The following is a 12,898-nucleotide window of genomic DNA, read 5'->3' as shown; positions in this document are numbered from 1 at the left end:
CCCATGCATATATTCTCTCTATAGGCTCTCCATTATCAATCTCAGTAGTGTTGGATTTAGTCAGTTTAGTCTAAACCTAAAAGGAGCATAACCTTTAGAGGACTACTCAACACAAGTTATATCTATGAAGGAACTAATTAGACAAACATCGTGGTTATCCATTTTTAATTATTAGACAGCTTGTACCAGGATTCTTTGTCTCGCCATTATGGGTGTTCACTTTCTCAGGCCTAGTTATCAAGCACACAGTCTTGTGAAAGGATTTTTCATCTCTTATTTTCTTTTAAGAGAGATCTAATCCTAAATGACTACTCTCCATACTGCAAATTCTTGCATGATCTGGTCTACATTTTCCGTGTTCCGCAGTAGAAAACAGAGGAGTTCCCGTTCCCGCTGCTTGCAACTATCCTCGATGTTATTTGTTGACTTTGGAATCTCTACCTCAGGTTACATTTGTGGTAAATGTCTTTTGGGCTTTTCCTCCTTTCCTGAACAACCAGTAATTTTGCATATGGCCATCAGCTCTCACAAATTCCAACCGTTTGTTGGGATTGGAATTTTCCATGCAGTGTTTTAATTATTGCCTCAGCATTTATAAGAATTCAAGTGCCCTTAGACTAAATACCTCTCAGTTGTCACATGGTTTCAGCTTCTTGGCAACCCTCACGATTTAATCACTTTGAGGTTAGAGCTCAGTATTTCATTGATCCCAGGGTTTTAGCACCTCTCCACTTCCAGGTCACCACAGTGCTTCTTTGTACCATCTCCATCTTTTTCTGGATGTCTAAAGTATTTGTGCTCTTGTTGTATGCATCAGACTTCCCGTCATCCAACCCCCTTCTCTATTGTTAGTCTTGTATTGGTCTCCTTGCAAAGTCCAATGTGTTTTGTGATAGGAAGTGATAAAAAGCCACCGACATTGTGATGGACTGCCAAGGAGTCTGTTGTGCTCATCATGTCTTCTCTTCTGTAGTGGGTGAGATATTATTCATGCTGAGATTGCAATTAATAACCGCTGTTGGGAGCTCACAGCCAACAATTCACGCATCGTCTCTGCAGGGAAACCAATGCGTGTTTGCCTGCTCACAAGGCAAATCCACTGCTCTGACAAAAAGTTACCATTATGCAGGTTTCAAAACAATTCAGTATGTGCCGACGATATGTTATCTGTAAGTGCCATACCACCTCCTATTTCTGATACTTATTATATGAAGTGTTTCTCAATTGTAGGATAGAATTGGTACAATTTGCAAACACATAACTGATAAATGTAGCCTAGTTAAGTAACAAAATACAATAGATTAACACAGAAGGGAGCTTTAGCTTACGTTTGTGATAAAAGATTTAGACAAAACACTTGCTTGTTCACCAATGCAAACTAAGAAAAATAAATTCCTAAACAAATTACCTTCTAGACATTAACTTACATGCGCTTGTTCCACACTTGGAGACACAGCTACTTATGAGGGTGTTGTATACACTCTGGTGTCGGAGAACTTCCAGTATACAAGGCATATGCTTTGGATGCGTGAAAGGAATTTTAATGACAAGCACTCCCATCAGAATATCGCCTTTACAACTGCAGTTGTTAATGAAATAACAATGCTTCTGTGAATCTGGAAGAGTCTAATCAGGAAAATAGACCCTTTGTCAGTCATGTTTCTTACAGCAATTATATGAGTGACAGCAAAGCTATATTGCTTACAGAGTGGGATAGTACTAATGGAGATTTTCATAGAGGCTCTTTGCAAACTTATTGACAATGTAAGGATGCAGAATCATTTGCAGTCTTTTTTGACTGCCAACCACAAGCAAACAATGAGAACTCTAATCTAAGCCATGTTCAGTGACCTAGGTTTTCCATAAGTGTATCATGTGATCACTAAGTAAATAACTGCATTTTGTAATTTGTTCTCTTTTTGGCTGCACATTGGTTTTGGCCCAAAGATGACAGGCCCAGACTGCCAATGTGAGAATCTCCAAAAGGGAAGAATGCCATCCAAAGAAAGGAACACCAGCTTAATTCTGCAACAAGATGTAGAGTCACTACACATTGCAAGGAAACCCAAACCACAAGAGAAATGAAAAAACTATCAGAAAACAGAGGGCATTATAAGAACATCATTTAGTAAGCATAAAGTATCCCTATGGCAAAGCAAATTAATTGTGTACTCCCTGATAAAGCGTTTGATTACATTTAAGTAGAAAACCCTCATCAGAACCCTGCTTTCAATCCCGACATAGGAAGTGAAAACAGGGCACTATTGTTTTGCCCACCCATCCTCCCCAGATCCTAGACAAAATTCAACAAGATACTCAATGAGGTTTCTTTTGGAGCCCCTTTGAAGAACATCAGATAGATTTGCCTTTTAAGTTAATAGCACCAATGCTCAGGGGTACAAAACATGGAGTTCCTTAATCTGCAAACTAGGTGCCCCTCTTCTGACATGTACTGCTAGAGGCAGTAAACACAGAATACAGTAAGCTGTATATAGAAAGAAACAGATGGTGCAGTTTCCGAGACTGTTATTAGAGCCTACTATCCTTTAATTCAAACAAACACCTTCTGTTCACTGTACTCTACTGCCGAAACATCAGACTTGGTTTTTGAAAGTTGCGGATTTGTTCTTAACCTTCAAGGTGTGTTCTCATGTTCCCTCCCACTTCATCCCCCGCAACCTATATGGCTCCTGTGCTAGCCTCCAATACTAGTGGACAGGGCTCTGTAAATTGTGAGTGATAACAGTAAGACACTCACTGGAATATTGGCATACTCAATATTTTGCAAGTAACAAAATATATAAAGCTTTACTGTTTTATTATGAGCTGTTTAGAAAAAGGCCATGAATCTGCATACACAATGATTTTGCAGTGTGTACATGTCAGGGTTCTCTACTTGAATAGGATTCGCACCTTGGGATAGGTCTTGATCTTCTGTATTCTCTGTGATTCTCCTTCTTCCGGTCTTCTTTTGTGTGAAGCCTCTTTGTTCAGTGAAGAGAAACGGATGATTCCTACCTATCACCACTATGTCTGCCCACTAACAAAAGGCAGAACAAAGGGACAGCCAGAGGGGCATCCTCCAGCGGAAAAAGCCCAAAGGAAAAAAAAAAGCTTTTTGAACAGCTCAGGTAAATTCTAAGAACAGGGTCCAAAGAAGGCGATTTCACTGTTACAAAAGGACTCGGATCCGGAAAAGCAGGTAAGTAAAACAGACTTGAGGAATAGCAGATTGGTAGGATCTTGTTAGCAAGCAACAGGGCAGAGAGGAGAAAAAGAACATACAGAGAGAAACCACAGAGAGCTGTGAGATGTGAAGCCAAGCAGAGAAAAGCACTGTAGGCAAAGGGGGAAAAACTGCTGACCTGCCGATCCGAAGGCTGAACAAGGCGGGAGTCAGGAGCAGCAGGATGGAAAACAGAATAAGGAGAACAGACGAACCAGGAGAAAACAAGGTTAGAACCAGGCACATAGGCACCGGCACCAGCATGTAACCCGAAAGGAATATCACAGGGTTGCACCGCAAGTGCCGGTAGAAAGAGGAGTGTAAGGAAAGGGTGGTGCCATATTCAAAGAAGACTAGACTGCTAACATGCAGTTAGAACGTAGCAGGGCTCATGACTGAGCATGTCTCCACCGTTGCCACAGTGACCAGCACATCGCTGTGACAATACAGGATTGTTTGCAACATCCCCCACCCTAATATCGTTGGATCGGATTATGCTCAGTAAAACTACTTTTGTATAGCAAATAGTTGCCATATCATTTTTTAAGGTCTATGCCCAATGGAACTTTAAACACTTGGTAAGGATGTAGTTTGTCTGGAAAGCATTGTAGCTGTCTAGGTATCAGTTGCCCTGTGCATAGAGGCAGGCATATTCCATACTCCTAATCCCTTGCAGGCCAAGTAAATGATATTCCAATGTTGCTCTGCATTTATAGAGTAATGTTAGCAACGCTAAAGTAGGAGAGGGTTGAGCATGACAAATGCACGTTGTGGCGGGTCAGAAGAAGGAACCGGACACATGTTGGGCATTTTAAGTATTTTATTTAAATAACAAGAAAAATGCCTAGCTCACCCTATTGCTACAGGGATGTTCCCTGCCTAACCAAACTAACTAAGGGTGGTCGGTCATCAAAAGTCCAAAGAAAAATGTAAACAGTCCAAAAACCTACTTCTATCTGACACTACCACTTGAGCTAATAACTAAACAAATTGTCAACATAGAGATCTTCCTTTACCTGCCCTTTAGCCGGCTATCTTTGAGCTTTATTTCAGGGTTTGTCAAAATGCAAATGTCTGTTAATGCCACTTTGCTGGAAACAAGTTAATCGAGACTATGCTTCCTGATTCACAGTGTCTTTTTCATGAACTTCTGTAGCTCCTGGTGTATATTCATAGGTCTGGTACTCCAGAGGGTGCAAGACCTACCAATCCTTGATATCCTCCTTACTGTTTTTCTGAATGTAATCTCTTGCAGTTCGCCCTCATACTTTTAGTCCTTCAGATTACTTTATAGTCGGCTCTCCTTCGGTTGGGATTTGGTATACCCTTAATAATGGTGTGGTACCACCACTCCCATGGCTTCTCTATTGGATTCCCCCCCCTCTCTCTCTCTCTCTCTCTCTCTCTCTCTCTCTCAGATTTCTCAGACTGATCCTTGGACAGTGTGCTTTTCACAGTCTCTTAGTAATGGATTCCAATGTTCACCAGCAAGTATACTTGGTAACTTTCTCAGTGTTTTCACAATGATCCACAGTGAACCTGAGGTTCACTTCAATTAATGTGTGAGGTCCCAGTTGCCCCCCCTTTTCTGTTCCACCCCGGTACCATCTCTCGAAGTGGGTTGCTTTTCGGGGCTTGGCATCCGCATAGGTCGGTTTCTTTGACTCTCCGTCTCCTCTTTCTCAGCTTCACCGCAGACTCGCTCTCAGTGTCTCGATGTGTTAGTGTGCTCAGCGTAGGTCTGCCGACAGATTTCATCTCTCCAGTTTCCTTTAGTTTTAGCATTGTTGATCGGGCCCCAGGCCCACCACTTTTGTTTGTGGTCACGCCACCACATCAGACGGTCTCCAACACTCTCTCTCTGGCGTCTTTCTTTGGCTCCACACTGCTCTGCCCCTCCAAGGCATAGCTACGCCAGAAGGGATCCCCTGCGCATGCCTCTCCCTCTGTCTGATCACTACATCCTTGTTACATACAAGTTCATGTTGAAAGGGGCAGTCCCTTTCCCCCATATGTCGTATTTGATCCAGGATTACCGGATGCCAAACAAAGGGAAGGCACATTACTTGTTACTGAAGGCAACCCCATATAGGCAGATAGTGTTGCTGGTATAGGGAGTTCCTTGATATGATACATGATATGGCATTTATAACGTGCCTATACAAAAGTGTTTCAAGGCGCGATGAGGCAAGGGAGGGGGAACAGATGAAAGACAGAGGCAACAATCTTACTAAGCCAGGTGCAATGAGATCGTGCACGTGCAGGTGAAGGGGGCAGTGCAGTACATGGGATCGAAAGTAAAAATAAATAGAATAAATAAAAGCAATAAGTAAATGTGCGGCCAGCTAGTGGCAAGTGCAAGGGTAAGTGCAGACATCAGGTGTCAAGTGCCGGAAGGGGACTGTAGGGGTACAGAAAACAGTCCCCAAGTGTGGGGGTTGTCGGGGAGGCAGTGAAGGTGTGCAACTGGCGGGGAAGGGGGCCTGGGCCCGAAATCAGAGGGTAGCCAGGTGACCAGTGCAGTTTCAGCCAGGAGTTCAACAGGGGAGAGGAGGAGAGAAAGCAGAAGCAAAGAGGAAGGTCTTGAGGTGCTTCCGGAACTGGAGATGGTTCTCCTCAAGTTTCAGGGAGGCAGGAAGGCTGTTCCAAAGGGAGGCCCCAACCGAAGAAAGATCAACCACCAACTTGTTGCTTGGAGAAGCGACTGACCCTGAGGGAGTTGGAGGCAGATGAGCAAAGAGCTTGAGAGGAAGATATTTAGGAAGAGAGAGTTGAAGGCCTTGTGGACAATGCAGAGGGTTTTGAACTTAATCCTCGCAGCCACTGGGAGCCAGTGAAGAGATTTCAGTCCTTGTGGGAACAGGAGTCCTTGTCTCCTATAGGGGAGTCACTCCCAGGGAGGTCCCACCTGCCAAGACCCCGAGTGAGGGTCCTGCGCAGCAGCTTCGCCTCCCTAGTCTCAAATGGGGTGGCTCCCCCGTGGAGAGAAGGGGCAAATACTTTCGATTCATTAACACAAAATGCATAAAGGCAAATTCATTTTTGAGTTTCATAATGCTTTAAATTGTAAGGTTACTGCCTCAAAGCGCCAGTATGACATGTAAAAACAATAGGAAGCATGCAATGAGGTTACACATCCACATATTTTGCTTACTGGCAGTCAGTATCTGATATTTGAGCTGACATTTGGGTTACATAGTGTGGGTCAAGCCTTTGCTAAGGTACCACGAGTAACAGAAATTCTGTTGCTTCAATATTATTCATACTACAACAAAAATAAAACAAGTGGGCCTAGGTAGAACTCTTGCAACCTTTCTCAGAGCCAAAGTAGGCAGATTGTTGTCAGGATAAACTTGGCTGTGGGCCATAAAGTAAAGGCATGAGGTAGAAGTCTGGTAGTCAAGTATTGGTGTCATGGGAAGGGTATATGGTTTATGTGTGCAGGCACATCTTAGATCTTATGTTCATTGATCAGATTGTCATATTTGAATTTAGCCTCTTAGGGTATATTCTGTTTTTAAGGTTATGCTTGCATAATAGGGTAATTTAAATAGGCGAGGCCAGAAAATTGAGACTAGTTATTATAATTTAGCATTAGTAAGAGATAGCAAATCCTACTAGTGTGACTTGTGCCGTATTCATTCTTGAGAAGGTGGGAATTGTCTGCGTGGTTAAAATTCTTCTGAGCGGCACCCAAGTTCTTGCAAATCAAAGTCGTCCCCATGCCCCATCCCATGTTGAGCTCATGTTCACACAGCTCCAGAACTTCTCTGGTCCCTTTTAAGAGATCAGACTGATCCCATTACATCGTTGCCCTCTCCAGTATAGCCTGCTTGGTCATCACCTCGAGCCTATCTTCAATTCTTAGATCCATCTTCTTCTAATGAAGTAAGGGTAGTTTATGTGCCATTAGGATTGTTCTTGTGATCAATCTTCAGTTGACCTTTACAAGTCCTCTCTTACCAGATTGGTACACTAACACAATCAGCATTTTTCCAGATTGCAAGAAATGGCAATAATTCAGTTTGTCTCAAATATTCTGTCCCACACAGCCTTAATTCATTCACCTGCCATGTACATATGAATGAACATCCCTTTCGCCTTACACTTCAAACACCAGTCATCAACAGTAAGACCTAGATTATTTTTTGCGGGTGACCACCAGAGGCAGGAGTAGATCTTCTACATTAAATGGGTTTGCATTTTTATTCTTGCCTTGGGGATGTTGGATAACAGGGATGCCCCAATTTGGATATATTCACCACTGTTGTCAGGAATAGAACTGGAATCATTCAAAGCCAAAAAGTTGTACATATATCACTGACTTCTCCAACAATGATGTGACATGCACTAAAGAGTGATCAGGTCACCCAACAAAAGGCTACCAGTCTAACCCACAAATGGGACAGTGAAGTGCGCACAGGATGCTGAAGGCGTATAGTTAAAAAAAGGACTATGTATGGTGGCACAAATGGTCTCTAGGTGGGGTGATGCTACCATTCAAGGGACTGATGGTAGCGTACGAACTGCTAAAACAGGAAACTTGGGCAACTAGATGATTAAAGAGACTCTGTAGATTGACATTCTAGGAGACTGAAGCACTGCCCTGGTGGAAGAACAAGCTACATCTACAAAATACTTATGAAACACAGCACTAGCCAATTTTAAAAATGCAGTTTGGAATGATGCAAGGAACTTTGTGTCACTCTGAGGGGCTACTTGAAGCAGGCAGGCATAAAGATTCTGTAGCTTTTTTCTGAGGGCAATGTAGAAACTGTCGACTTATCAAGTTGGGTAAAACTAAAAAGGCTCTGCTGAATTGAAATCATTCTAAACCAATCATCGTGCCTCCTACCAATAAAGGAAAATGGGTGTGCGAACCTTGGATACCCTTGGTACGTCCTTTTGGAATGATCTCATCATGAACGGTATTGCCCAAACTGATCGTTTTACAATTGATCGTATGGTAAATCAGGCCGAATTCGGCCAGTACCATTCGATCGATTGTAAACGATCAGTTTGGTTAATCACTACCAAATATGGAGAGTGGGGGTTGCGGGGGTGTCCCCACTCCCCATGTTTGGTAGAGATGGCCTTTGGGGGCACCAGGGGTGTCTCCCGCTTCCAGATGGTTTGGAGGCAGGGAGACCGGGGGGTGAAAGAAAAGCAGACCCTGCAGCGTCGGATCTGACCCGCGTAAGAGGGATGGATCCGACGCCGCAGGGTCAGAAGATGAGCAGACCTCAAAAAGGTAAGTGGGGGGGAGGTCGGTGGGGGAGTGTATTGGGGCAATGGGGGGGTTTAAGTCTGGCCCAATGTGGACACAGCAAAATTGTCTTTGCAGCCGAATTGGCCACTGTCAATTTGGCCGTGAACAATTGTGCCACGGCCAAATCGTATACATCCTCATGAACATCAAGTCTTTTGAAAATAACATGCAGTTCTGGAAAAAATGTAAAACCTTCAAGTAAGTTTTATTGTAAAGGGACTATTAAGTAGCTGCATCCCTTTACCTTTTGTTTGCACTACTGTCAAGTTATCAGATTGCCCTTGTTCTTTGTCGGCTTGGCTCCTTGATCAATATTACTTCATATTATGTTATGCTGAACCTTATATGCAGTAATTTCTTCATTTGGTACTGTACTTATCGCCATGTTCCCGTCACTTGCACATATTTGTTTAATTGAACTGCACGTTTCCCCTGTGCCGCTTTTTTTTGCTTGGAACTTTACTTCTCAAATATCTCCTAAGCCTTTAAAGGCCAGCTGTAACCTAACCCTACAACCTTTTGCTTAGGCATCGATTGTAGTTTAGTTTATTATTTGTATGGCGCGCCATACCCTGGGGCATCAGGGCGCAAGCAGACAAGTATATGCTTGTAGTTGGTGCGTCCTAAAACACCAATAAATAGAGCCCATCAGAATCCTGAGAACATGAGCAACAGAGACTACACGATAACCTATGGTTGGACATCACATGTGGGCTACCTATAATATTTGCAGAGGTGAAGACAACTAATATTTGATACATTAAACTAACAGATATAGAACAGAGATTGCAAAAACTATAACAAAGTAAATTACGTGATACAATGCCCATGCTACCAGACAGTCCAATAAAAGTCTGGATGACAACCATAGGTCCTGCATTGAAAGGCTTGTATACAATGTGCCATTAGCGTAACATTTCAAACAAGCTGGACATAGAGAATGAGAATGCTATTCAACTGTGATAGAAAAGATTGAACTATTCCATGAGGTGGCAATATAGAGACAAATATGACAACAATTTCTGAACTTTAAGCTGGCTAGAATAAGAATAGTATTACAGATGTTGGCACCACATCACTGTAGACAATAGATCACCTAATTAATTGGGGCACATCATATATTCGGGATAGGAATCTAGATTGGAAAGCCCAAAGTCGTACAGAGTATATGTATTCTCTACATGGAATAGGATGGCTCACTTGCAGCTACCTCTTAACAGAATATATACCAGTTCTTGAAGGATCCAATAATATTCTGTACTTCATTAAAATTGAAAAGGACTTCACATTATGCAATGCTAAGGCCGAACAATGACAATTGACATGTTATCTGGAGGTTTCAACAGCTGTTTTAGTAAATATTTCAATGATATAACTCGGGTATCTAGTCCTAGGTGTACCCCAAAGAAAGGGTAATCATTCCTCTACAGTCTTTGGATGACAGTGTTCATTTATATAAAGAAGATAAAAGAAACAAGTTGACAGCAAATTGTAGTCCGTGTCTAATTCCTCTGTTATCCAAAAATGCTATGTCCTCAAAAAATGCACATCATAGCATATACACAATAAATAGTTAGATTTGATTTCAATTTAATTTCAAGAACTTGCACCAAGCAAGCAACTATATAAACACCTAATAAAATAAAGCAAGAACAAATAATAGACATCACAATGTACATAATTAACAATGGTGCTCTAAGACACAAATTATCAAACTCATTTTACAACACAATCAAACAAAAAACAAATAAACAATGATTCCATTTGTATAAAAAACTCACCCTACGGGTTTCTGTTCTGATCACCCATTTTAACTGACATTCATCAGGGGCTGATCAATGAACACTGGCGTGATTTCAGATTCGTAGGTGGACTGATTTCCAAGGGCACTTTTGAAAGTTGGCAGTGTTTCTAACACTGCTGACTATGCATGGTATTTCCTATCAGGCAGAAATTCAATTTCCAGTCTTAATTAAAATTCAAAAATTCAATTTCCATTTTAATTTGCAAGGGTCTCCACTAGCCACAACGCACTGTCGTAAACAAAATCATCCAATTAGGGCTTCAAATCAATCTTCCATCTTGGTGTTGTCAAATGGGTTATTCAAATAGATTGCACAGGGTGACGAATAGTGAATCTGTCTTCAGGGAAGGGGTTGGGCTACACACCCAGAGGATCTAGGGTTATTTTTATGAGCTATGCAGGTGTTTCTAAAGCGAACAGTTTCAGGAATGGGTCAACACCTAGGGGGGGGGGGTTCTCACCAGATGTTCAGCACCTTTGGAGTTCAGCATAAAAATAATAAGGTTCTTAACCTATTCTTATAAATCCTTGACCACCTTTGACATCCTACTCTGCATATCAATCTCCAAACAATGTGGCAAAGAAAAGGTTCCTATAAACCTAGCCATAACAAGTCTGTGTGCCTCCCAGCTACTATCAATACAAATGTTCCAATATTCACCCATTAAGAGTTCCCAAAACCAGAATCTCAAATGTCCAGCTCTTAGCAAGTAAAACACACAACTTCCTCTGGAAAGTGTGGTGAACCTAAAGATGGACTCGGACCATATGTGGTCATGTTTCAGGAGTTTTATTTAAATAAAAACCAAAACGCCTAACTAACCCTATTACTATGAGGGACCTTTTTTCTACCTAACAAAAGAAAATCTAAGGGTGCTTGTCAAGTACAAATAAAAAGCCTCTGTCTGAATCCTAAGTAACTAAGTGGCCCTACCACTTTAGAAAAATACCTTACTCAAAAGAAAAAGGGAGGCTGATACAATATCATTGGTATGGACCTCTGCCTGGCCCACTGGTATTTGACTTGTTCCCAGTCTTAAGGTTCTTATAGAATTTCTTCATAGTTTTAGTATCAAATACTTTAGGAAAATTAACTATCTTCTGTATGAGTTTTGCTCTACCTTTGATAAAGAAACAGTTTCTTGTTTTTATGTTCCAATCCCTCCTGGATGACTTGAAAATGCACGTCCTTCTTTCCCACCTTCATTTTGTTGGGACTTCCCAAAGGTCTAGTAGCTCTGTGGTAAATGTCTTATTTCTCAGTAACAAAAATGCAGCTCAAAGCTCCTGCCCATTCGGATAATACGCTCCCTGTGATTTGATGCAATTTTCTGTCTGTGACAGAGTATGCAACTTCCCTTTACACTGTTTCAATATAGGACCCATGTCTGTGCTTCCTTGATACTCTTGGCGGTTATTTCAGCTTTGGTATACAGTATCTATATCTTTTTCACTTGTATTTAGTGGGGCTGTGTGCCAGTCTCATTCTCTTAACTTCTTATACTTGGAGCCTATTCCAGCCTTGAATTACAGTGTTCATAGACCTTTCTCTATAGATTAGAGGGCCTGGGAGCCCGTTATGTTATCTTGACTTTTTGTAGTTTTGGCGGCTATTCCAACCTTGTATTACAGTGTTCGTATTGCTTTCTCTATGGTTTAATGGCGCCATGTGTCTGTTGCATTCGCTTTGTGTTTCGTACCTGTGCCGGTTTCTGTGCTCCAGGAAACCCACAGTCATATGTTTCGCTCACTTCCACAATTCTGTAGGGTCTTTCCCTGACTGTACTTCTCGTGGTGGGAAAAATGCTCGTCTGTGGGAGCTGGGCCTCCTTTTTTCCCCTTTAGTCTTGGGGTCAGTTGCTGGGCGCCAGGCCCACCACTGTTCTGTCTTCTCATCCTCTCTTTCCCCTTGACTGGAGCCTCTTGCTCTGTCAAGTTAAATGCTGTGCAGCCTCCATCTAGCTGGTTTCTCACTCTGCACGTTACTGCTGGCTCTGCCGCTCAACATGGCTCTGCCACTCCAGGACACCAATACTACAGTGGCTCGCATCTGTGTAGCACTTGCTCTCCTCCCACCATGGGAGCCCCCTCTCCATTCACCACCTGCTCTAGTCTTATACACATCATTAGAATAAATTAAATGATGCCAGTCTTCCACGATCATGGCTCCCAGGTGAGGTTCACCATTACCTGAAGCCAACAGGGTCAAAGAAGGATCCTTCGGAAAAACTGTTCTAACAAGTAATGCAACTGTCTTCCTGACATCCATATACACAGAAAGGGTGGTTTTGACTCAGAGTTCCATGCTGGAATGGGAGTCCTTATCCCCAAGAGGGGAGTCACTCCCAGTGAGGTCCCATTTGCCCAGACCCCTAGCTAGGGTCTTGCGTAGAAGGCTCACCTCCTTCGCTTCAATGGGTGGCTGCCCTCTGGGGAGAAAGGACGCATTGTCCAGATTCATCACAGAAGGCACTTGCAGGCTTTACTCACAGTTGTCCTGCTTTCACCAGCTCTCTGAGGACCTCTCAGTTTTTCCCCATATATTGGGTTTTATCAGCGTTTACAACATGTGTCAGTCCTTGGGGATCCCAACATTAAC

At 42.5% G+C, this 12,898-nt stretch overlaps 1 protein-coding gene across 1 annotated transcript in view; it reads right to left on the bottom strand.

The window, feature by feature from the left end:
* The window catches only part of LOC138481718 (mediator of RNA polymerase II transcription subunit 1-like), a 1,164,040-nt gene that overhangs the window by 214,337 nt on the left and 936,805 nt on the right, over positions 1–12,898 (bottom strand). Inside the window, exon 14 of the mRNA XM_069613834.1 lies at positions 1,428–1,626. Coding sequence (XP_069469935.1) covers positions 1,428–1,626 — 199 coding nt within the window. The remainder of the gene's footprint in view (positions 1–1,427; positions 1,627–12,898) is intronic.

Source organism: Ambystoma mexicanum, chromosome 5p (assembly GCF_040938575.1).
Source record: "Ambystoma mexicanum isolate Mex_15411 chromosome 5p, UKY_AmexF1_1, whole genome shotgun sequence".
NCBI classification, from domain to species: Eukaryota; Metazoa; Chordata; class Amphibia; order Caudata; family Ambystomatidae; genus Ambystoma; species Ambystoma mexicanum.
The sequence above is the reverse complement of the archived record's forward strand: the minus strand, read 5'-3'. Positions and strand labels throughout refer to the sequence as shown.